General features: G+C 53.7%; 1 protein-coding gene across 1 annotated transcript in view; it reads right to left on the reverse strand.

Moving 5' to 3' along the window:
• The window catches only part of ECE1 (endothelin converting enzyme 1), a 103,314-nt gene extending 82,162 nt beyond the window's left edge, over positions 1-21,152 (reverse strand). The window contains exon 1 of the mRNA XM_069479464.1: positions 20,998-21,152. Within this exon, the coding sequence (XP_069335565.1) occupies positions 20,998-21,000 (3 nt within the window). The 5' untranslated portion in view covers positions 21,001-21,152. The remainder of the gene's footprint in view (positions 1-20,997) is intronic.
• Positions 21,153-24,744: the final 3,592 nt, after the last annotated feature.

Here is a 24,744-nt window from a genome sequence, read left to right on the forward strand (position 1 = left end):
TAAGGGACACCTACTGTGTGCTGGGCCAGGCACCAGGCTTGCCGAGCCATGTATTTATTATCTTGTTCCACTTTCCCAGCTGTCCTGTCTCAGAGGAATTATTTTTGTTTTACAGAGGGGGAAACTGAGGCTCAGAGAGGGAAGGGTACTTCCTCAAGATCCTACCGCTTGGAAGCGGCAGATTGGGCTGATTCTCAGGCCCTAGTGACAGAGCTGTGGCCCTGGCCACCCCTCGTCGGTCTGGTCCTGCCTTCCCCACCTCCTCAAGCTCCCTGACTGGTACCCACACCTGGCTCACGTGGGTAGCCGGGACAGCTCCTAAGGTCAGCATTACATCCCCATTTTACAGATGAGGAAACAGAGGCTCAGAGAGAAGTCACAGCATAGTTTCCCAGTGAGATGGATGGGGGATGGGTGTGTGTGTGAATGAAACCCGGAGACCCTACACCCCACCTGAGCCCAGAGTGCTGGTCCCCCACTAACAGCTGGGGACAGGTATGTGCCACTCATCTCTGACCTCCTAACAGATGCTTCCCTTCCCACTACTGTGTGCACCCTGTGGAAGGTTTGGTGGCCTTTAGCCCAGCAGAAGCCAAGACATCCTGGCTGTGCAGTTGCCATGGAAACACAAGAGGATGCTCTGAGGCTAAGAGACCAGTCAGCCTTTCTCACCTGGCCAGTGCAAAGGGCAGGCCAGGGACACAAGTCAGGGCTTTGTCAGCATCCCCCATGCACCCCACCCTGGGGCCTCAGGCCATGTGACATAAATGGCAGTGCCACTGCTGGCATAGGAGATGGGGGCGCCAGGGAGGTGGCGCTGTTTGGGCCAGAGGTGTCAGAAGTTGGCCTACAGAGCTAGGCGGAGAGAAGGACAGAAAAACCCAGACAGGAGAGAAGAGTCAGAGGAAAAGGAACGACAGAGGGATGGTGAGAGGAGGGAGCTGGAAGGACAAGGGGTTTTGACTGAGCTTGGACGACAGGCCTGGCTTCAAGCCAGCACTTTTCCCACACGGATCCCCCAAACTGCCCTGCCCCCCAGAACATAAGGATGACTCCTAAGACTGGGGAGAGAAGCCGAGGCTGGGGGTGCGGTGATGGAGGGAGAGAAACATGTCAGGGAAGAGGATGCAGATAAACACGACAAGGTGCCGGGGTGGAGGGGCGGAGGGTGAACCCAAGGTTGCCACGCAGCCAGGGCCCCCAGGCTGTGGGGGCAGAAATCCTCCCTCAACCACGGCCAGCGGCTCCTCTGGCCAGATGCCAGCCAATGGGGCTCGTCCCTGTTCTGAGCATCATGTGAATGGAACAACGCACGGCTCTGCGAGTGCCGAGTTTAAGTCTCATCCCTGATGCTCACTTGCTGTGTGACCTTGGAAAAAACACCTGCCCTCTCCTGGCTTCACCTTTAAGACAAAAGCAGGAGTTCAAAGTCTGGTTCTACCACAAACTAGCTGTGTGATCTTGGGTCCCTCAACCTCTCTGACCCTCAATCTCCTCATCTGAGAAATGGGTCTATTCACAGTATCTATACCTGATAAGATTGAAAGTATATAAGTAGGTTGGGTGAGTGGCTCACACTTGTAATCTCAGCACTTTGGGAGGCCGAGGTGGAGGATCACTTGAGGCCAGGAGTTCGAGAACAGCCTGGGCAACATAGTAAGACTTTGTCTCTACAAAAAATAAGAAAAATTAGCCAGGTGTGGAGGCACGCACCTATAGTTCTAGCTACTCGGGAGGCTGAGTTGGGAGGATCACTTGAGCCCAGGAGTTTGAGACTGCAGTGAGCTATGATTAGCTGCCTGGGCAACAGAGCGAGACCCTATCTCTAAAACAAAAAAAAAGGGAAGGGAAGTGGGCCCAGGCCCGGATGAGGCCTGTGCACCCTGGGGAAACCGTGCTTGTCTGTTGAAAATCTCTGACTGGGGCTTTGGAGCCAGGTCAGGTCTTAGGGTTCCCAGGTTGGGGTCATTTCCAGAAACAAGGTTCCAAAGCACCCTGAGGGCAGAGGGGAGTGAATCTGCACCCGAGCAGGTTTGAGGACATAGCTACAAGCCTTTGCTGAAGTCTCTCTCTCTCTTTTTTTTTTTTTCTTTTTTTGAGACAGAGTCTCACTCCACTGACTGGGCTACAGAGCAGTGGGATTATCACAGCTCACTGCAACCTCAAACTCCTGGGCTCAAACGACCCTCCTGCCTCAGACTCTAGTAGCTGGGAGTACAGGCACGCACCACCATGCCTAGCTAATTTTTCTCTTTTTTGCAATGGGGTCTCACCCTTGCTCAGGCTGGCCTTGAACTCCTGGCCTCGAGCAACTGTCCCGCCCCAGCCTCCCAAAGTGCTAGGATTATAAGCATGAGCCACTGCGCCTGGTCTCATTTTTTTAAATCTCAAAAATTCGTGCCAATTCTGCATTCTATTCCAAAATAATCCTTTTTAAATTTTATGATGAAAGTACCCCACTTGATTCCCCAGGGCGACCTCGTACATTGGTATGAAAAGCCCAACTATAAAAATGAAGCATGAAACCTCAAGAGTGGATAAGCTGACCTTGAGAGAGTGGGTGGAGAAAGGCCCGAGCCTTCTAGAACAACACAGCTGGAGAGAAGGGGGTGTGGGGGAACCAAATGTACACAGCCCCAGTAACGGGCTGGACAGGCTGCCCACTGTTCCCATCCATTCTTTCATTTGTTCACTTACTCTTTTTGCAGATATTTGTGTGCCTACGACATACCAGCACTGTTCTGGGAAGGTACAGCGGGACACAAAGCAGGCAAAATCCTTGCTCTCACGGAACTTTTTCTGCTAGTAAGAGGAGACAGAGTAAATAAGACAAGTAAAACACAGAGCACATTAGATTGTGGTAAGTGCTGAGGGGAACCGTTCCATAGCAAAGGGGACAGAAAATGGGAGATGGGGGCAATTTTCAACAGGTGGCCAGGGAAGGCCTCTCTGAGAAGGGACATTGGAGTAAAGACTCAAAGGACATGAGGCTGCTTTGCAGATGTTTTCTCATTTGTTTTCACAACTGTGGGTGGTAATAATCTCTCTTGTTTACAGATGAGAGAAGTGAGTTTCAAAGAGGTAAAATGATCTACTTAAGGTCACCTAGAAAATAACTGGGAAATCAAGAGAGGGCATGAGACGGAGCCCAGGCCCAGCAGTTCCCGCCGAGGGAAGGAAGTTAGGAGCGGCCGTGCCCACCCTTCCCCTGGCCCCGGCAGACATCACCAATTGATCTAACCTAACATACCTCTCTCCCTCTACAAAGCCAGATTTCCAAATTCTCACTACCAATCAATAGTGGCTGGCACAAGCTCCCTGGAGGTGGTGGGAAGGCCCACGGGGGGCTTAGGAGAAGGGGACAGAGGGAGGCACCTCCCAGGGCATGAGGAGGACTTTGCCACCTCTCCATTATACACCTCCTTAACCCCATCAGGTTTAAGGGCAGTAAGGGGTAGAATGAATCTGCAGCCTCCCACCCCAGGAGGGTGCTGGGTGGGCAGAGGAAAGGGATGGGGGTCTGTCCCCAAGGGCGAGACCATCCATCAGTGGGGCACTGACACTCCGCCGCTCAGCCCGGGGTGACCCTAATGGCAGTCAGACCGCGGTTTACTGACTTAACCAGGTCTGGCTGCCCCACCCTGGGTGGCCCTGGGCTCCCTCCATCCGAGGCTACAGAGCTTCTCAGAGCTGAGAAACAAGAGGGGGGAGGACCAAGAGGGACTCTCCCCACCCTCACCCCTTTCTTCCCTTCTTCCCACATAAAGAGAAACATTTCAGGGTTGAAGAAATGACTCATTTTCCCCAGAGAGAGCCTGGGCTGGGCTGAGTCAGGCTGGAGGAGCCCGTGGGTCACTAAACCCGCCCCCTGCTCTGGCTGAGATGGGTCTGGGCCCCAGGAAGGCAGGGGACAGACGGAGGTGGAGGTGGCAGAGACAAGTGGCTAAGGGAGTATGCGGCCTTTCCTTCTCCAACCTCGCGCGTCACTGGGTGTCACCCAGCACTGCTCAAATGGAACCTGACGGAGAAGAAAAATTCCTCTGGACTTTCCTGACGAGTTTTATGGCTGACTCACTGCCACCTGGGGACAGCAAGAAAACTCACAAATCACCCAAGAAGGAAAAAACGGTTCCCATTGAGCAATCTCTTCAACGGAGGGATCAGAGATCACCAGGAGAAATGCTCACACACCTTTTGTTCCAGGTTTTGTTCTCTAAGGAAACACATTACACAGTAGATGGGGTCGGAATTGGTTGCAAAGTGCAATTTTCTGTGCTGAATTCATTTTCTTCATTAGCTGACACTAAACACTTAGAGATGTATCCCTGCTGACCACAGGAACAAGAAGCCGGCTCCAGGACCACCACCCCGGCCCAGGAAGGCTTATTTATTTGTTTCCCACCCCTTCTCTAGCTCAGCAATTCGAGGGCCCCTCCCTCCACGCATCTTTCCCTGAGCATCGCTGAGGGCAGATACCCGAGGCAGCCCGGGTCTCTGCCCTCAAGGGCTCCCCCGCCAGTGGAGAGAAGCAACAGTCACAGTTGAAGGGCGTGAGTGCCCGGAGGACAGAACAGTGCCAGCTCCTCATCCAGCTCAGAACTAGCTTCCAGCTGCCAGAAGGGGTACCATCTGCTGCTGCCTGTGTCTCCCCCAGAGAGGGTAGCACCTGCTGCCCGTGTCCCCCCACCCCAGAGAGGGTACCACCTGCTGCCTGTGTCCCCCTGAAAGGGTTCCACCTGCTCCCTTCCAGAGTGGCCCCCATAACCTCCTTCTCATCCTCCCCTCTCTGCTGCATGTGGCCCTTCTGAGCCACAAGCAAAACATCCTCATCTTGAAGCTGGATGGTCCTCAGGGCCCTGCAGAAACGGACAGTGAAGTCAGCCAGAATCTTGGCTCCACCACTTCTCAGCTGTGTGGCCTTGGCCGAGGCACGAAGACTCACCTAGCCTCAGCTTTCTTATCTGTTAAATGGGGACATAATAGGACCCATGTCTTCAGAGTTGACTCGTCAATGCATTCGTTGCTCTAGCACAGGGCCAGGCTCAAAGTTAGTGCTCAATAAACTGTGGCTCCCACCTCCTGCTCCACAGAACAGACAAGTAACAGGTAAGAGAAGAAACGAGAATGGGTGGCACACAACACAAGGGGCCCAGGTTACTGTCCCAACATCAGCAGAGCTCAAGAGGACCCTGGCTTGTCCACGAGGCCAGCGGTGGCTTTTCCAGCCACCTCGTGCCAGAACCTGCTGCCGGATTTCCCTAGTGCAGTGATTGCCATAACTGAGCTCCCTACTGTGGGGAGGGCGCTTCTCTGACTTGCCCTAAGCTCGCCTCACCCTGACCCAACAGGGTGTGGGCACCAGGGGGCTGGGCCTATACTTTTCATCGTGTTTCCCCCCCCCCTCGGCCCTCCTCATTCTGCCGCCCCAGGTTCTCAGCTGACAATAGCTGCTTCCCAGGCTCCGCTGCCACAGAGCACAGGCTCCCTGAGCAAAAATCCCCCGAGAGGGAGGCAGGGGAGGCACAGGAGAGGGCTGGGGAGCGGGGCAAGTGCCTTGCTTAAGCCCCTACTATGTGTCAGGCTGAGAAAGAGCCAGTCCCTGGGCGATACAGCGCCCTGGCTGGTGGTGGTGTGGGGGTGGGGGGTAGAAATAGTCTCTAAGACAGCAGGGCCCCTCGTCCCCAGAGAGGGGTCAGGCCAGGCCCAGGGTCTAGGGGCAATTCCCAGGGAGAAGAAGGGGCCTGAGGGGTGAGTAGGCCCTGGAACCCGGTGAGAAAAAGGGAGGGCCTGAACCCCCAAGAGAGATCCAAATCCTAAGGAAAAGGGGGGCTCAGGTGCAGGGCAATGAGATGCATAATAGGAGAGTTATGGCTATCTTGGATCCCAGGAGGGGGACAGGCTGGTCCACGGTAGGGAGGTGGGGCGAGATCTGCAGAGCTAAGAATTCATTTAACTGAACACCTCAGAGGTCTTATTTGCCAAACAGGTTTAACTGGGGGAAGAAAAAGACAATCTGAACATGGCAGCCAACAGTCTCCAGTTCAAGAGTTTGGAGGAGACTGGTACAGTGGCTCATACCTGTAATCCCAACACTTTGGGGGGCCATGGTGGAAGGATCACTTGAGGACAGGAGTTCAAGATCAGCCTGGGCAACACAGCAAGACCCCATCTTTAAACAAATTTTAAAAATAAAACAATTAGCTGGGTGCAGTGGCACATGCCTGCAGTCCCAGCTACTTGGGAGGCTGAGGCAGGAGGATCACTTGTGCCCAGAAGTCCAAGGTTGTAGTGAGCTGTGATTGCACCATTGCACTCTAGCCTGGGTGACAGAGTGAGTGAGACCCTGTCTTAAAAAAAAAAAAGTTTGGAAGAGGAAACAGAGGTCAGAGATCAGGCCCCAGCAAAGGCCCAGGCTTTGGCCCTGCATCCCCCTTTCTCTCCATGGCAGAGGCATCTCCCCACACTTGGAAGCCCACCCTTCCCCACCTCCCACTGAGGGCTGTTTGTGCACAGCGGCTCCGGCCCTGACCCCCACTTCCGTGGAACTCTGTCAAAGCCTGGGAGAGGGCAGGGTCCTGAGGGCCCTGGTCTCTCCAGGATCGCAGAGGTCACAGGGAAAGAATTTTGAGGTCAGAGCACAGCCCTCCCGTTTAGGTGCTTCAAAGCATCCCACTCTCTTGAAGCCGCTAGACTCAGCAGGGGGAAGGGGCAACGGGAGGGGGCGCAGCCATGGGAGGCCTGGAGGGACTTTGCAAAAGCAGCTGCCAGTAATGTGGGCCCCACAGTCACAGTTTTGCTAGAAGGTCCTGGGACGCATCTGGGCTCTAATGCTTGGGCTGTGTGACACCTTCCTGGGCCCTATGCTCTCATTTGTCAAAGCAACGGGCTGGATCCCCTGTCCCATCACAATCAATCACAAGCCTTGTCAACTTCACTCAATATCTCTGTCTGCCTCTCCCTTAACACCACCACCAACCGGCCTGGGCTGGACTGAGCCACCGCTGTCCTCTGACTCCAGTTCTGCCCCTCCCCCAAGCCCATCGCCACTCAGCAGCCCCAGGTGCATTGAATAAAAGGCAAGTGGGATCCTGTTACCTCACTGCTGACACCCCTACCAGAGCCAGGTGAACCCTCCGCCCTGCACGTTATACATTTTTGCCTTTTCTTCCTTTGAGGGCTTAAATGGGGCCTTTTGGTAGAGAAGAAAATAAAACCTAAAGTTTCTAGACTTGAAAACATACAAACAGCCCCTTGTGGCTTCCCATTGCTCAGCCTCACCCCTGCTCTCCACTCCAGCTACACAGAACATGCTATAGGTCATGCACCTCAGGGCCTTTGCACATGCTGGTCCCCAGGCCTAGGATCTTTTTCTCTCCATCTCTTTACTTGGTTAAGGCCTAACACATCCTTCAGATCTCTTCTCCAATGTTTCTTCCTCAGGGATGTCTCCCCTGTCCCTGCTCTCTGCCTGGGACGGCTCCTCTGATACAAGCTCACACAGCACCTTGCTCATATTTAGAGCTCTGGGCAATTATCCAAGACCACGTCTGTCTGCACACCATTCTATACCTTGTGCCTGGCACAGAATGGGTGCTCAATAAATGATAGTTACTGCCACCATTAATCATCCCACATTTACCTACAGCAGTGATTGGTAGATGCCTCCAAGAATCTCCGTGTGGGAGCGTGCAGAAGAGGCAGCATGGGACACTCAGAAGAACACTGTCCTCAGAGGTAGAGGAATCTAAGTTTTAACCCCAGCTCTGCCACCATATCCTGTTTGGGCACGTTGCCTAACCCACTGAGCCTCAGTTTCCTTGTTCTATTGATCTGAAGATTAAATCAATGCTTTAGACACACTTGTTACAATGTCGTCATCACGACTGGTAGAAATCTCTTTGAAGACTCCCCACTTCCCTCCACGTTGATTTCACCCACCAGGCAAAGTTCTGATGGCTGAAATGGCAAAATAAAATGCCCAGGAGAGTGCTGGGCCCAGGGCAGACATGCAATAAATCAGGATTTCCAAAGCGCGTTCTGTGGCTCACCAGCGTCAGAATCAGGGAGTCTGCTGGAAATGTGGGTTCCTGGTCCCCACTTCCAACTTGCTGAGTGACAATCTCTAGGATGAAGCCAACGAAATCTGCATTTGTAACCAGCATCCCTGGTGATTCTCACGCACACTCCAGTTGAGAAGCGCTGCAATCTATGCAATCTTATGTTTGTTACCACTAACTTGCAGTTCCCGGGCGTCCTGACTGCAAACACAGAGGTTTTCTGGAACAGGGCGAAAGCATCTGTCACCAGAAAGGCAAATGGCCCATCATAACCTGTTCTTTCTAGTGGCTTAAAAACATGAGCATCAGCCTTGGAGTCAGACTGATCAAGGTGAAATTCCAGTCCCTTGACTTACTTGCTTAGCCGTGTGGCCTTGGACACATGGCTCAACCTCTGTGAGTCACCTTCCTCATGTTTAAAATGGCAATATATGACCTCTACCTGCCAGGGTTGTTGGAATGATCTGAGGAGGTGCCTTACGCAAAGTACAGCTCATGTGCTTAAGGAAAACGGTTGAGAAACAAAACAAGACATGGTTCACTCTCTCCCTTGTGCCTCCTCCACTGCCACAGGTGCTGGGGGTGGAATCTGTGTGTCCTCAGAACACCACAGCCCTGGCCATTTAAGAGAGACAGAGACCCTCCTTGTAGGGCTGGTCAACTAAACTACCACCCTCCCCCGCCACCAAAAAAAAAGGGGGCAGGGAGTGCAGGGAGTGGAGTTTGTAAGGAACAAAAGGAGGAGTTGCATGGGAAAATGGCTGGACCGTTGACCAGGGCTTGCACTGAGTGACCCAGATCTCAGAGTGTCACATATCCCAAGGTCAGGCCTTGTAAGGCAGCAGAGCCGAGTGTGCCATTGTGGGTGAGAACACAGACTCTGGAGCTAGACTGTTCAGGTTTAAATTCTGGCTCTGCCACTACTGGCTCTGCCTGGCTGGCAAACTCCTACTCAACCTTCAAGACCCAACTCAAACATCACCTCCCTGGGCCAAGTTAGTCATCCATTCCTCTGGGCCTTCATACTCACCAAACACTATTCAGCAAGTTACCCACTGGCTTGTCTATCTCTCCCATAGGCCTGGGAGTTCCTGGAGGGCACGGACACCCCCATGACTGGCGTGGAAGATGTGTTCAGCAAATGTTGGTTCAATCTGAATCCTAACCTTTCAGCCTCCTGACTTCCCCCCCTCTCCCCATTAAATGCCCCCTAATCTTTGTTCCTCCTCCTGATTCAGGCCCTTTATTTTCTAGGGCTTGAACTTCCAGATGTTCCTTCTTGGAGGTCTTTATCTGCTCATTCCAGAGCTGATGCTGCTAGGAGGCTATACAGAAAATCCTAATGTTAATTTCTTCACCTTTACTGGCTGCAAAGGACTCCACGGAGGAGAAGCCCTCCGAGTCCAGGAGACTGCCTGGTGGCGAGCACCGTGGGGAGAAGTTGGTTACAGAGGAAGCACTGCAGCACTGTGGTTAAGAACTTGGACTCTGGGGACAAACTGCCCAGGTTCAGATCTGGCTTTGCCACTTACTGACTGAGAGATATTACCTCTCTGTGCCTCAGTTTTCCCATCTATAAAATAGGAATAATGATAATAAATACCTCTTGAGTGGAAGTGAGGATTAAGTGAATTTACAACATACAACCTGTAACACTGTATATGCCTGGCACATAGCAAACACCCAATAAACACCATTGTTATGGCATCACCACCAAGATTGGTAAAACTATAGGCAGGAGAGAACAAAAGGATTACTGAAAAAAACCCTAATGTAGCCACAAGTTAATAATATATAATTTCCCCGCAAAGAATCATCAAGTGTCATCAAGGCCAGGAAGTCTTCTCTGAAGCAACCTGCCAGCCCCAGGCTGGTCATCTCCTAATAGTACCAGGGCCCTCCTGCCTCCCTTTCCTACAGGGACTGAGAGCTTGCTAAGGGCAGTGGTGCACAGCAGGGCTTTGGGATGAGTCTGCAAGATAGATACCCGGGCTCACAATGGGACCCTCGTCCTTTATCATGGCCCTGAGAAGTCTTTCCGAGAAGGCCCGTGTCACTGGGAAACCAACTCTCCAAGGCCCGTGGCCCAAATCCCTCCTTGCCAGGTGCTGAGAAGGCAGAGGCTCTGCTCCTGCAGAACTGTGTCTAGTAATAAATCAGTTAACATTAATTAGGCACTTGCTGTACGACAGGCACTGATCCTAGAGCTTTACAAGACTCCCATTCTTATTTAAGCCATTCCATGTAAGTTTGGTGCTGCTGTTATTCCCATTTTACTTATGCACAAACAGAGCTAAAGGTTAAGAAATTTGCCTGAGGCTGCTCAAGCAACTGGCAGAGCTGGGAGGCAACCCAGGCAGGCCGGGCCAGAGCTTGAGCTTTTGATCCGTGTTAGTGCAGGGATCGAGCAGAGAGAGAGATGGATTGACTGACTGATTTCAGCCCAGAGCAGTCCGGAACACACGATGGGGGTGGTGGTGAGGGGGTGGTCAGGGAAGATTCTGGGAACAGCTATGGAAAGAGGGATAGGCCAACAGGTTGGGACACGTGTCAATATTGTTATTAGTGCCCTCCACTTCTTTGAGCAGGGCAACAAATATGCACCATGCATCATCTCAATGTATCTTCTTTCATTTAATAATTTGTAATCACCATGGGAGGCAGTTATTATCCCCACTTCACAGATGGGAAAACCCGAGGCTCAAAGAGGAAAACTCACCTACTAAAAGGTCCTTTACACCAAATAAGTGGTAGATCCAGGGTTCGAGCTCAAATTGATCCCATGGCCCCTGGTCTTACCCACTAGGTCACACTGCACAAATAGGCATTGGTGGGTGCATGGCAGGGAGCCGATGTGGATGGTGGGGGCCCCCCAGTTTTCCACCTTGGGCCTGTCTGCCCCCCGACTCCATTTGGGCTGAAGGCAGATAGTACAGCTCCAGCCCACCTGAGCCGTGTGTGTGTGTGTGTGTGTGTATGTGTGTGTTGGGGTGGTGCTGGCAATGAAGGCCCTGGCTAAAGGATCTCCCAACTATAACAGGACAATAAAATGCACAAGTAGCAGAGAGATGGGCCAATGACAGGAACTTCCTCCCCTCCCTAACTGCGTGCATCAGAAAGCAGCATGGTGAGAGTGAGCACAGTGTCATTCTTTCCAGCACTTCACAAGGCTTGGAATGACAGATCCACAAGAGCAACAGCAGCTCCCATCTCCTAAGGACCTACTATGTGCACCGTCCTAGGAGCATTACAACCTGACATAAATTACCCACCACTTTTCACAACACCACTTTGAGGAAGGTGTTGCCATTATCCCATTTCACAGAGGAGAAAACTGAGGCTCAGAAACGGTCACTCACCGAAGGTCACCCAGCTGGGACTAAGTGACAGAGCTGGGACTAGAAGCCACGTCTATCTGGCTCCAAAGCCTACATCCCAACCAGAAAGTGCGCTGGAACAGGAGTTCAGAGATCAGCCTCTAAGTTCTGCCCTCTAACTCACTGTGTGGTCTCAGGCAAGTCTCTTTCCCTTTCTGAGCCTTTGTCTTCCTGTGAGGAAGTTGGTCTGGATGAAGTCTAAGTCCCACCTTCTGCGACTCCGTGAACTCTCCTGCCTCCCCCTCCCGCCCCCCACACCGGAAGCCCAGCAGGATGTCGAGTAACCACCCACTGCACACTCGGGGCAAAGGAAGATGAAGTACGGCCTTCCCTTTCTGTCTTTTGTCCCATCCCAGCCTGGGACACCCGGGAACCACAAAGCCACAGGGTTCCTTCCACCCGGCCGGCCGTGGGAGCAGTGGCCCAGAGGGCAGAGGGCTGTGCACCCTTGCGGCCATCACTTCCTCCGCCCTCTCTTCTCCGCAGGGTGTGCGGAGGTGGGAGAGGCAGGTTTTAGCTCTGTGCCCTCTGGCCCCTATTCCCTGGGTCCCCAGGGGCTGGGACGGTGGGAACGGGTCACTCTGGGAGAATCCCCAGCTCACCCTGGAAGGCTGAGGTCAAGTGCAGGCTTAAGACAGGTCTGGTTAGGCTCCAAAAGCAATCTGTGCCTACTGTGCCCTGCTGCCAGGAATGTCTCGAAGCACCTGGAATGCCTGTCTATTTCTCTCCTCTCCCTGAAGTAGCTGCTAAAATCCCAGATCCTGGTGAAACCTAAGCCTCCTCTCCCGCAGGACAGACGAACACACAAGGCCCACTCGCCGCTCACCTGCACGGCCTCTGCACTACGGCCCACGTGTCACACAGCAGCCAGGGCCTTTCCCGGCTTAACCAAACCAACTTAAACCAAACCACGTCAGCCCCATCTGTGGGGCCCTCCGCGGGCTTCCCATCACTCTTAGAACAAAATACCAACCCCGACACAGAAGGCCCCATGTGACTTGCCCCTCCACACCTCCCCCCCTGCCCTTTTCCCTGGCTGCCTCTGCCCAGCCATGCCAGCTTCTTGCCACCCATCACATGCCAAATTCCTGGTCCCTGTCCCAGGCCCTGTGCATATGCTGTTCCTTCTGCTCAGATCTCTCTTCTCCCACTTCTTTGCCCAGCTGCCCCTCCTCAACACTCAGGTCTCAGCTCGATGTCACCTGCTCCCTGGCCACCACTCTAGCACAGCTTCCGCCCCCCTCTACCACATCCATCTATTTTCTCCTTTCTTCCCCCTGAGATCTTTCTGGTTGGTTGGTTTGCCTGTTTGGTCTCTGGCTTCCTCCCTTAGAATATAGCTCCTTAAAAAAAAAAAAAAAAAAAGAATATAGCTCCTTAAGGGCAGGGATACGGCTGCCCCCTTCACTTCTGTCCCCACAGTGAGGTGGGCCCTCATTTGGTCCTCACAACCCTGCAGATGAGGATGCTGGTGCTCAGACAGGTGGAGTGAGTTGCCCAAAGTCACAGAGCCAGGGAGCAGTAGGATTTAGACCCTCTGCCAGCCTCTCACCCAGGGAGGACTGGCTCCCGATGCGGCGCTTAGGGAGGGTACCCATGTTCCTAAATGGTCCTTCTGCAGAGATACGGGCCAGCTGGGGCTCCTGAGTGTGGCAGTTGCGAGCACAGATCAGCAGGAGCACGTGGCTCCCAAAGGAGGGCGACCACCAGAAACCGGCGAGCTGCACAAGCTTCTTCAATCCACCCAGTGGTTTAAGGGGAAGGTGAGGACCAGGGAGGGGAAGGGATTTGCCTAAGGTCACACAACCCATCAGCAGTAGACCCCTGTGGCCCTGGTCTCCAGAGCTGGGACCCCTTCCCTACCCTGAAGAACACCTGATGAAGCCCAAAGCCCAGGGTCTGGGCAGAAGGCCAGCCCACAGCTGCCAGGCCCTGAGGGAAGGGGAGGCAACAGAGTGGATCCAAGGCATTAAAACAAACAAAGGACTCAAATTCCTTCCTCCTTTCAAATAACATTCAAGGCCCAGTACAGTGGCTCATGCCTGTAATCCTAGCACTTTGGGAGGCTGAGATGGGAGGACTGCTTGAGCCCAGGATTTTGAGACCAGCCTGGGCAACAGTGAAATCTCATCTCTACAAAAAATAAAAAATGAGCTGGGCATGGTGACTGACGCATGTGCCTGTAGTCCCAGCTACTCAGGAGGCTGAGGTAGAAGGATTCCTTGAGCCCAGGAGTTTGAGGTTGCTGTGAGCTAGACCGATGCCACAGCACTCTAGCCTGGGCAACAGAGCAAGACCCTGTCTCAAACAAACAAACAAACAACAATAACAACAAAAAGACATTCACTGAGAGCCCACTCTAGGCCAGGCCTTGGGCCTGTTGGCAAAGAAGTGAATGATACCTCTGAAGATGGAATGCCCACCTTGGAGGACTTGTGTGGCAGTTTCTATGAAAGTTAAACATGCGGCCGGGTGCAGTGGCTCACGCCTGTAATCCTAGCATTCTGGCTTGTGACGGCCACACTCAGGTGAAGGCAGGACGATCGCTTGAGGTCAGGAGTTTGAAACCAGCCTGAGTAAGAGCGAGATCTCATCTTACTAGAAATAGAAAAAAATTAGCTGGGCAACTAAAAATAGGAAAAAAAATTAGCCAGACATGGTGGCACATGCCTGTAGTCCCATCTAGTTGGGAGGCTGAGGCAGGAGAATCGCTTGAGCCCAGGAGTTTGAGGTTGCTGTGAGCCAGGCTGACGCCACGGCACTCTAGCCCGGGTGACACAGTGAGACTCTGTCTCGGAAAAAAAAAAAGAAAAGAAAGAAAGTTATACACACGTGCACCCTCTCACCCAGCAGGTGCATCCTAGGTACATGCCCAAGAGGAACAAGTGCTTAGGTCTGCAAGGAGGAAACTCACACAAGATGTCACAGCAGCCTCAAACTGGAATCAACCCAGATGTCATCCACAGACATTCACACGGGACATTTACACGTACATCTACCCAGTGCAACACGACTCGGACTAGAAAGGAGAAGATGCTGGTACAGGCACCGTGAACGAACCTCAGACACACTCAGTGTTGGCTGAAGCTGAAGGAACCAGGCACAAGAGTATACTTGCATGAATCCACACAGATAAAGTTCAAAACCAGGAGAACTAGAGGGACAACAGAAAGCACCTCAGTGGCCGCCTGCTGCAGGGGATTGAAGGAGCGGGCAGATGGGAACTGTGGAAATGTTTTATGTTTTGATCCAGGTGGTACATAGGTGTGTCCATTTGTAAATAGTCAGCTGTGCAAGATGTGTACACGATGTTTAAAAATGTACAATCTCTGCCCTCAGGAAGTCTGCAGACTGGCACCCAGTGCCTTCATCACAGCAAGCGTGACAGTAACAGCAGCTGATATCGATGGAGCCCCCTGTGTGTGCTAGTATGAGTTGGGATCACTTGAAACAGAATCTCATTCAAGTCTTCCAATACTATCCAGAACAGGCCCCAGTAGCTCCATATCAGAGACTAGGAAAATAAAGCTCAGAGAGGTGACATACTGTCCAAAGTGACACAGACAAAAGGGACGGATCCAAGTTTGAACCTGGGCCCGTGGGTCTCCAAGGCCCACCTGCTGCACAGGCAGCCCCCACCGCCCCACGCTGCCTGCTCACACTTGGCTCCTCGAGGGGGCCAGCCCCACCCCGCACGCCCTCCTTTCCAGGGCTGGAACAGCTCATCTGTGTACTGGACTCGGAGCGTCTGTGAAAAGGCTGCTGAGGAAATGAGTCCTTCCTCCCATTCCCGCCCCTTCACCCGCCCTCATCCCTCTCACGGCCACATATCTCTGAGGTCATTTCAGCGCTGGCCCTCTGCCCAGCAAGAAGGAACTCCACGGGCCCGGCAGCTATCGTGTGTGCACGGTGTTGACCAAGGGGCTTTCTCAACCCCCGGACTCCCACAGCCCGGCCTGTGGCCCCAGAATACCAGGAGGGCTTGAGGTTAGAGTCCCCTCCCTTGGCTACAGTTTCCAAGTGACGCAACCCAGTGTCTGGATTCAGAGAATCATAAAACGCTTGTTAGGAAAAACAGCCACCACCATGACCATTTATTCGGGTCTTAGCTCTTGCCAAGAGCCATGCTGAGTGAGCTGCAAGTGTTGGCTCCTTACTGCTCACCAAGGAGGCTCCACAGTAGGTACCACTAGAGTCTCACTTCACAGATGAAGAAACCAAAGCTCAAAGGGGCTAAGTGACTTGCCCACAGTCTCACAGTGAGGAAGCGGTGGGGCGGGGATTCAAACCAAGGTTTGCACAACTTCGAGTCTGTGCTCTGAACAGAGCATCATGCTTGTCATCCTACATGTCACTGCTGAAAACGGCTCTGGAGTGGATCTGTTGCAGCTGTGTCATTATACAGATGGGAAGACTGAAGCCCAGGAGGGGAGAGTATCTTGTTCAGGGCCACACAAAGGGTTAGTGGCAGAGCTTGGGCTGGAAGCGACGTCTTCACCCTGGGCCTTGCTTTCAACGAGCAGACCAGGGCCATGTGGAGCAGGCCATGTGCACCTGGATGGGCAGCTCCTGGGAGGCAGGCAGGGAGGTGAGAGGCTCTGGTTCCAGCAGAAGTAAATATTGACATGACTGTGTTTACACTGTAACCCTACCCTGCCTGGCTGTCTCCCCAGGCCCGCCCTCCTGCCTCCCAGCCAAGCAGGCAAAGCAGTGTGCGGGGAAGAGGATGACAAGAGGAGGCTCCGGGCCAGGAGCTGCTCCCCCTGCTCGCAGGGCCATGTGGCCCAGAAAGCCTGGGACATCTTCAGTCATGGGGCCACTGGAGCCCCAGGCTGGGGGCCTGGGCAGTGCCAGGCAGGGAGGGGCTGTTATCTGAGCTGGGGAGATAGAGGTTTGGGCTGGGAGTCACAAGGCCTGGATTCAAGTTCTCGCTCTGCCACTAATTATCAGTGCGATCCAAGAACAGCCAGCGTATGGGGAGGAAAAGGCCTTACTGTCAAGTGCTTGCGCAGGTGAAAGATAATCAGCATTTCAGCCTCCTTGTGTCCTGCCCCAATCAGCTCCCAATGCCTCTAGCTACTGGCTCTACACTCTATCCCTGTCCTGGGGGGCTTTTCCGGGAAGGCCAAGTGTCTGCTACATTGAGTGGCAGCTTGGAACTGAAGCCAGAACCTTGAGGAATCAGGAGGTTGATGCCTAGTTCCAGTCCCGCGTTCCCCAAGTGACCTCAGCTTTTATTGCTCTAAAATAGGGGCATCCACACTCCCTGGGGTTGTGTGAAGAGCAGAGACAACATTCACGTGCCAGGCACACAGTAGATGTTCATTTTGCCCCTCGGTCTTCCCGCCTATGACCGAGGGGCTTTGAATTAGATGGTTCCTAATCCCCTTCTAACACAAGCACTCTGTAGTTTCAAGAAGGTGCAGCAGCCAGGCCCAGCACCTTTCCTGAGCCCCAGATCCTTAAAGTGACCACCACTGAGCACCCCTGCCCCCGGCCACCGCCCAAGCATCGCCCGCTGTGCCCCACGTGAGCTCACTCCCGCAGGCACCGTGCTTTGTGCGTCTCGCACATGCTGCCCCCTCTGCCCAGACTCTCTTCCCGGTCCCACTCATCCTGCAGGCCACATCTTTAATGTCATGTCCTCAGGGAGCCTTTTCTGATCCCCGGGCCATGTTCCCCTATCTACTCCCACAGCACCCCGTGTGTCTCCTTGGCAATAGTAATTGTGCTTGTAATTTCCTGCTCTGCCCACCGTCCATCAGAGTGTGGAGGAGAGACCGGCCGGTCCCATCAGCACTGACCACAGCCCCAGTGCCTCGTGGACTTGTTTGGTGAATGAACAAATGAATGAATGAAGCACACTGACTATGGCAGGGGCGTGTGCCTAGTCAACTGAAGAGAAAAAAATTGAGCAGAAGCACAAAAAGTTGTAAACATTTGTTCATGGCTCCTCCCTCGCCGCAGATGTCAAAGTGTGGACTTTGGCCAAGCTGGTCATGTCTCAGCTAATGCCCCAAATGCTCTGCTGAGCCCACCTCTGTGGTTCTCTCACCCCTCAAATCCTGTTTCTCCCCTGGCAGGGCCTGGTCTCTCCAGTTCTGTCTGGGAAACTGTATTTATTCTTTAACAAATGGTAACAACATCCTTGTGCACCAAAAAAATGTAGCAATGCAAAGGAGCGGCCCAGTTACCAGCATAGGCGCTGGCTGCCCAGGGAAAGGTTCACGCTGTGCTCTGGGAACTCCATCCTGCCTGGCTGGGAGGCTCCGGAGTGGCCTGGGGCATGTGGCTAGCCTCCTATCTTCAAACAATAACACTTTCCCTCACATTCTTAATAGTTTCCGTTTCTACATCCATTGTAGAAACATCCTGAGAAGCAGAGCAAATCTGTCCCACTTGGTAGCCAAGCGGGCACAGAGAGGGAGAATGGCTGACCCTAGGTCACACAGCAAGTTGGTGGTACCTCCAGGATTCAGGTCCTAGGCCCTGGACCCTGCCTTCAACTCAACCGCTCTGCAGTAAAGAGGATTCCCAGCCCTCAGCCGTGGCCCAAACTCAGCCCCCAGCTTGGAATGTGAAGGAACATTCTCAAGGTGACACACAGCAGACTGGGAATGCTGGGTTGGGCCTCCTTCCCCCAACCTGTCTGCCTGGTTAGCCCTCCAAACGTCCAGGAGGTTTGTGCCTGCTCTGGCACTATCTCGCTCTGTGACCCTGGGCAACCTCCTTCACCTCTCTGTGCCTCCTGCTGGGTGGTTTAAGGACAAGTGGAGGCAGGAGATATAAAAAGGCTCCTCACAACCCTCACCCTACAGCCTGCGGGGGGGAGGGTCCACTTGAGGCCTTTAAGAACAGCGCTGACTCCCTGCCAAGGGGTTAGAGACCTGGGTGGGGAACTGGGGACCAACAGGAGATTCAGGAGGACAACAGGAAACAAACAACATGCTCTCCAAAGAGCCCATTAGGAACCCAGGGCCAGGGGAAACTCGGCCACACTGGGAGGGAACACTGCATTTGTTTAAAACCCACAGAGCAGGAGATCCACGGAATAAACACCTTATCAGTCCTGAATCACCACCCCCTCAGGAATGACAGCACACGAACCAGCGTTTAGGGGAAACCAAAATGACAGGCGCCGAGGAGGCCTGACGTCAGCCTCTACCCCACCCATGCGCGGTGCGTCCCGATCACAGCGCGTTTCCTCCGCCTGCCTTAAGCCTTTACTCTCTGGCCCCAGCAACTTCCTCGCCCACTTTCTCTCCTCTTTCCTCGCTCCCATACCCAGGTACCCGGCCAGCCCCATTCTGGGCTTCTGAGCATTTCCTGTGCTCTCACAGCTCTGGTCCTCCGTCACACAAGTCCCCCTACCTGGGACATTCTTTCCAGTTCAGTGCCACCTGTTCAATGAAGCTTTCTCTCACGTCTCCAGCCAGAAGGGAGCCCTTGCCTGGCATCTCTCTACCTCTCCTAAAGGCATGCCACCTGGCCCGAGGACCACTGCAGACACTAATGGCCCCGTGGAAGCTCCCTTAACACAGTGTTTATGTTTATTGTGTTTCCTCCCTTGCACAAGGTTTGGCATATAGTAAGTTTTCAATAAATTTTTATTGAATGACAAACAAATGATTCTCTAAGTATCACTGTCCCCTTCTTCTCCCCATGATATTATAAACTTTAATCCTTCTTCCAGACTAGGTTAGATGTTAGGTAGAGCTGCTCAACTGGAGCTCAAGGTTGTAAAAGAAAGGAAACTGAGCTGTATTCAAGTAAAGCACTCTCACTTGGTTATCTCACTCCTGGGAGATAAGACCTATCATCTCATCTCACAGATGAGGAAACTCAAACTCAGGGCTGATGCTACAACCCCACCAAAGTCCCTGTGGGGAAGTGGAGGAGCTGGGCTTTGAACCCAAATCTATCTGATGCCAAAGCCTGGGGTCTTCCTGATGGGCTAGGAGGCTGCTCAGGTTGTAAGGCTCCATAAAGTGTCACCAAGGCAGCACGGGGTGGTTTTTAAAGAGGAAAAAGTTCTCTTTCTGAGTAACTTAGGTCAGGTTGGGCTTAGAGGCAGGGTGGATGATACAACCTTCAATTCTTATCTCCTTTTGTTGCCCCTATACTGAGACTTTAAATCAAGTGCTGGTCCACAGGTGGTGTCCTCCCTGCCACTGCAACTGTCCAGGCAGGGTGTTCCAGGGGAGATTCCTAACCAAGGAGGTGGGTTGAGTCCAAGGTGGTCTCTAGTCACCTTCGGGTGTAGAATTACGTCATAACTCCACTGCTACTGACTCCAGAGAGGCAAGAGGTGGGGGATAAGGGAGGAAGACACTAGAGGGATGAGAGGGGACGTGGAGGGGACAGGACTGGGAGTTGTAAGAAGATTCCAGCTCTGGCCAGAGCAGGGTTTGGTCCTGGGGAGTCGCTGGGGGATGCTTCAGCTTATAGGAGGTCTGTCCTGCTCCCACTGGTCCCCCCGACTTGGCAGTGGCATCACAGAGAAGTGGAGGTGGCTGTATTCCTAGGACTGGCCACCACCATCACGGCACATTGCCCTCCTCAGGACCAACAAGGTGACTTGCACCCGCTTCACAGGGCACAGAACAGGACTGGGGGGAGACTGGGCAGCGGGGAGGGAGTTGACCATGGGGAAAGAAGCCAAAGAGAAGTAGGTGGCCTTCATCTTGTGATGAGGAGGCAATCACCAGCCCCCAGAGAGGGAAATGGTGGGCCTTGGCTCTTCGGCTCCAGAAACAACACACCCCTCGGGACAGCCGTCAAGAAGCCCAGCCTGGATCAAATGGATTTCTCTTTGGGGGCTTCAGAGACCCTCATGAAATCCTCCTCCCCTTCTCCCCTTCTCCCCTTCTCTCTGGTGCCATCCCAGTCAGCACTCGGGCCTCAACAAACCCCTCCTCTGAGGAGCCATTACTAGGAGATGCTGGAGAGACAGGATCACTGGACACAGGGCCCACAAGTGTCCTGGTCTCTGACAGTCTTGGACCTGGTTGCTCAGCCACCACCTCCACCCCTTAGGCCACAGGGGATCCGCAGTCCCAGAGAGCCCCAACAGCGCCCTCGGAATGCGCTGGTCGCAGCCACCCACGATTCCCCAGGTGGAACCCCAGACCGACCTCGGCGTCCCGGGACACTCAGGTCCAGCTGCATCAAGACCCATCAGGGTCACCGCCACCTGCGACCCGACCCAGCCTGGCTGCCCAGGGTCTCCAAGTCAAGCCGAGTCCAGGGACTTCTGGACCCCCCAAATGTCCCCCAACCGAACTGGCCACACTGAGTCCCTCACATCCAGTCCCGGCCAGCTGCCCACAGCCACGCTCCGCGCGGTCGGGCCGCCCCCGACGGAACCGGGCGCAGCGCCACCCGGAGAGCCGAGCCCTGCCCAGGCGCCCCCAGACTCCACGCCTTGCGAGAGCCGGGCGGGGGCCGCCACTGCAGCCAGCGCCCAGCCCCCCGAGAGTTGGGCCGACCCGGGGACGCCCGCGGCGCCACCGCCCGGGACCGTCGAGGCTGGATCGGACCGCCGGGCCGGGCGCGGCACTCACCATAGCTCGCGTGCTCCGCTCCGGCCCCGCGTTGCTCCCAGCGCCCCGCGCCCGGCAGGCGGCTCCCGGCTCGGGCTACGGCTCCGCTCCGCGCTGCTCGGACGGCGCGGCTGGCTGGCCCCGGCGGCGCGCTCGGCTCCCCGCGGGCGAGCGCGCGGCTCCGGCGCCCAGTCCCGGGGGGGCGGGCCCACCGGGGGGCCAATGGCAGGGCGCGGAGGCCCGGGCCGGGGCGGCGCAGCCAATCGCGCCTGGAGGCCCGACTGCCCCCGCCCCCGCGGGCTCCTTAACCCTTGGCGCGCCGGGCGCTGGAGGCCCGGGCTGCGTGGGGTCCCCGGAGGGCTGGCGCGGTCTGAGCCTTCCGCTTGGGGTTCGCGCTCCAGACCTCGCCGGGACCGGCTTCGGGGGCAGGTGGAGCCGGAGTGGCTCAGCTGTGTCCAGTGCGGGGTGCTGGGAGCCTCAGCGACCTTTGTCTCCTGTCTGGCGCCTGCACTGGAGTGTGACCCAGGGCGCTGCAGCTGCGTGCGTGTTTGTGTGTGTGTGTGTGTGTGAGAGAGAGAGAGAGAGAGAGAGAGAGAGAGGAGGGAGGAGAGGAGACATAAACGGGGGGGAGGGGTGAATTCCGCATGCCTGTGTGTTTATGTGTGAAAGAAAAACAGACTGACTATATTTGAGGTTTGTTACTGCGTGCGTGTGTGTGTGTGTGTGTGTGTGTGTGTGTGAAAGAGAGAGAGAGAGAGAGAGATGCGAGGCGAGGGAAGGAGGTGGGAGGGAAGCAGAAGGAGCCATGGCTCTCCCTGCATGTGCGTTTGCATGTCCAGGAGAGAAACTTGCTACATGTATGTTGTATAAGTGCGAGTAAAGGGGGAAGGAACAGAAAATGGTGTATGTCAGTGTATTTGTATGGTGTGTGGGCTGTACATTTGGGTCCTGTCGTGCATATGCGTGCATGTTGGTGTGGTAGAAAGAGACTTTGTGTTCCTGTTGTAAACTAGTAGAGGACAAATCCCTGTGGCTTTGTGATGTAGTTTGTACCTGCGCATGTGTGCACACAGGAGAGGGACGTGACTATGATATGGTACAACTTTGTATGTCACTCAATTTTCTTTTTTATTATTTGTATGAACGGTGGGGGGTTGTGAGGAGGGGTTCTCAGGTTCCTTGTTTGTTTTTTTTAAGACAGAGTCTCCATCTGCTGCCCCGGGGAAGAGTGCAGTGGGGTAATTGTAGCTCCCTGCAACCTCCAACTCCTGGACTCTAAACGATCCTTCTGCCTCAGCCTCCCGGGTAGCTGGTACTATAGACACAAGCAGCAACACCCAGCTGGGTTTTTTAAATTTCTTTTTGGTAGAGACTAGGTCTCACTCTTTCTCAGGCTGGTCTCCAACTCCTGAGATCCAGTGATCTGCCTTGGCCTCCCAGAGTGCTAGCATTACAGGAGTGAGCCACCGAGCCCGGCCTGTAGCCCAATTTTCAAGAAAGAGTGATAAAAGCATTATGTGTGGTGAGATTGTATGTGTTTGTGTGACATTGTTGTGTGACTTTTGTGATCATCTGTATTTGTATTGTGCTGAGAAAGAGAAACTAATGTTTAGGGGACGTATGTAGTCAGGAGAGACAAAGATATCCCAGAAGAGTTGGGATTTGGGGTTTGAAGGATGTCTAAGAGTTCATGAGGCCAGAAGGAAAGACCTAAGGAATCTTGCTTGCTAGCCATGTGGGGAGAGAGGGTTGAATTGGTTGGGAGCCAAGGAGACCTCAGGGAGGAAGAAAGAGAGAGAGAGAGAGAGAGAGAGAGAGAACCTACTACCAGTAGACAAGAGGAGGAGCAGCTGGCAGCAACCCCTGCCCAGGAGCTGGCCCAGAGTGAGCCTGGGCATGTGGGGGATAGGTCTAGGCACACAGAGTCAGGTTCCAAAGGGGACCATCTGTTCCTGGGCAGAGTGTGTAGGAACCTGCAGGGCTCTGTGGAAATGGCTCTCTTCACTGCCCTCTCCATTCGTCAGCATGCTGAATTCTTCAATTTGGAAGGAAGGACATAGGGACCAGGCCCATGAGCATGCTGAGTGTAGCAGTTGGGAAGCATGTTCAGGAGAGGAGGGTCAGGCCATGTCCTGAAAGTGACCATACCTGAAGGCCCAGACCCTCTCTTCTTCCCGGGTAACTTATACCATTAGCTGCCCCTGGCTTGGTTTCAGGTTCCTGACCATTCCTTAGTGTCTTCCTGGGAATCATAGCCTGGTACCTGGAGAGACATCTGGAGTTCCAGAGAGACACAAAAATGGAATCCAGTTATCCTGGGTGTTCATAAGAGCTAAGGTACTGGGGAAGGGAAAGGTGTTTGTGAAAAATCATCAAGCAGTCGCCTTAAGGTCTGTGTGCTTTTCTCTGTTACACTCCAACAATAAATTCCAAAAAGAAAAAGAAAGGTTGGATATTATGAATACACTTTATTCACTCATACAATGAGCATTCTGGAATGCTCTATCAGTGAGGCAGGAACTGGGCTCAGTACTGAGGATATGGCAATGAACAAGGTGTGGTCTTGGCTCCATGAAGAAAACAGATGAGAAGGGTTGTGGCTTTGTTGCTTCTGAGATGGGTGCATTGGTGGGGGGTGGAGGTAGCTTGCTCACGGGGCTGGCAGCAGAAGTGGGACTAGAACCAGGGCCTCCCATGCCTGGGTTCCTCCCATTCCACCAGGCTGCTCTGGGAGAGGCAGCCCCTGGTCTTATGCTGCTCCAGGGAAAGCAAGTGACAAGGCTTGCTGCCAACTCTGAGCCTTACTTCCAACTCCTTCGGAATCCTCCGAGATCCCTTCTCCAAACAGCTTTCTGGGAACAGCCAGCCATAATAAATGTTGAGCATGTATCATGTGCCAGACACTGTGATAGGTGCTTTGTGCTATTTAATATTATCTTAGTGATTCTGACAATACTGTATGGTAGATGCTATGATTCCCATGCTACTCTCGTGTTGCAGGTGAGAAAAATCAATGTTCAGAGAGGGAAAGTGATGTGTCCAAGGAGGCACAGCTAGTTTGAGGAGATTTGCCCTTTTGCTGGCATGCTGCTGCTTCTGTTGGCATTTATGGGCTCACTGTGCTCTCTGACAGAGACATGGGCAGCTGTATTGCAGGAGAACATGTTTCCTTTGTTAGATTTCTGGAGATTGGACGAGATGTGGAGGGGTGCTTCCCTTAAATACTCAAATCTCTGGGCACAACATTTGCTCAGTCTGAGCATCAGGGCACAAACTGGCAGAAAACCCTGCTTAAACTGGCCAGAACAAAACAGAGGGAACATTTTTGCCTATGTAACTACAAAGTACAGGGTAGAGCTAGCTGTAGGCAGGGCTCCATGAGGAGCTTGGATGAAGTCATGAGGATTCAGTCTCCTTCACTCCATCTCTTGACTCTTCCCTCTCCGCTGGCCTCGTTTTTTTGGCAGGCTCTCTCATGATGACAAGCTACCTGCCGGCAGCAGCAGGCTCACAATGCTGCTCTCTCAGCAACTCAAACAGAAGCAGGTACTGGCTTTTCCCTACAGTTCCAACAACATTCCCCAGACTGAGTCTCATTGGCTCTCAACGAAGCGTGTGTCAATTCCTCGGCCAATCACTGTGGCCGAGGGTTCTGATTGGCCAGACCACAGGCAGCCCCTCAGAGGTACCTGGCATTCTAGTTTAGCTGTGGGTTATTAAGCCTTCCAGCCTTAGGACTCACCAGGATCCAAAAGGAATCTCCTAGAA

This window comes from Eulemur rufifrons, chromosome 8 (assembly GCF_041146395.1).
Source record: "Eulemur rufifrons isolate Redbay chromosome 8, OSU_ERuf_1, whole genome shotgun sequence".
Lineage (NCBI taxonomy): Eukaryota > Metazoa > Chordata > Mammalia > Primates > Lemuridae > Eulemur > Eulemur rufifrons.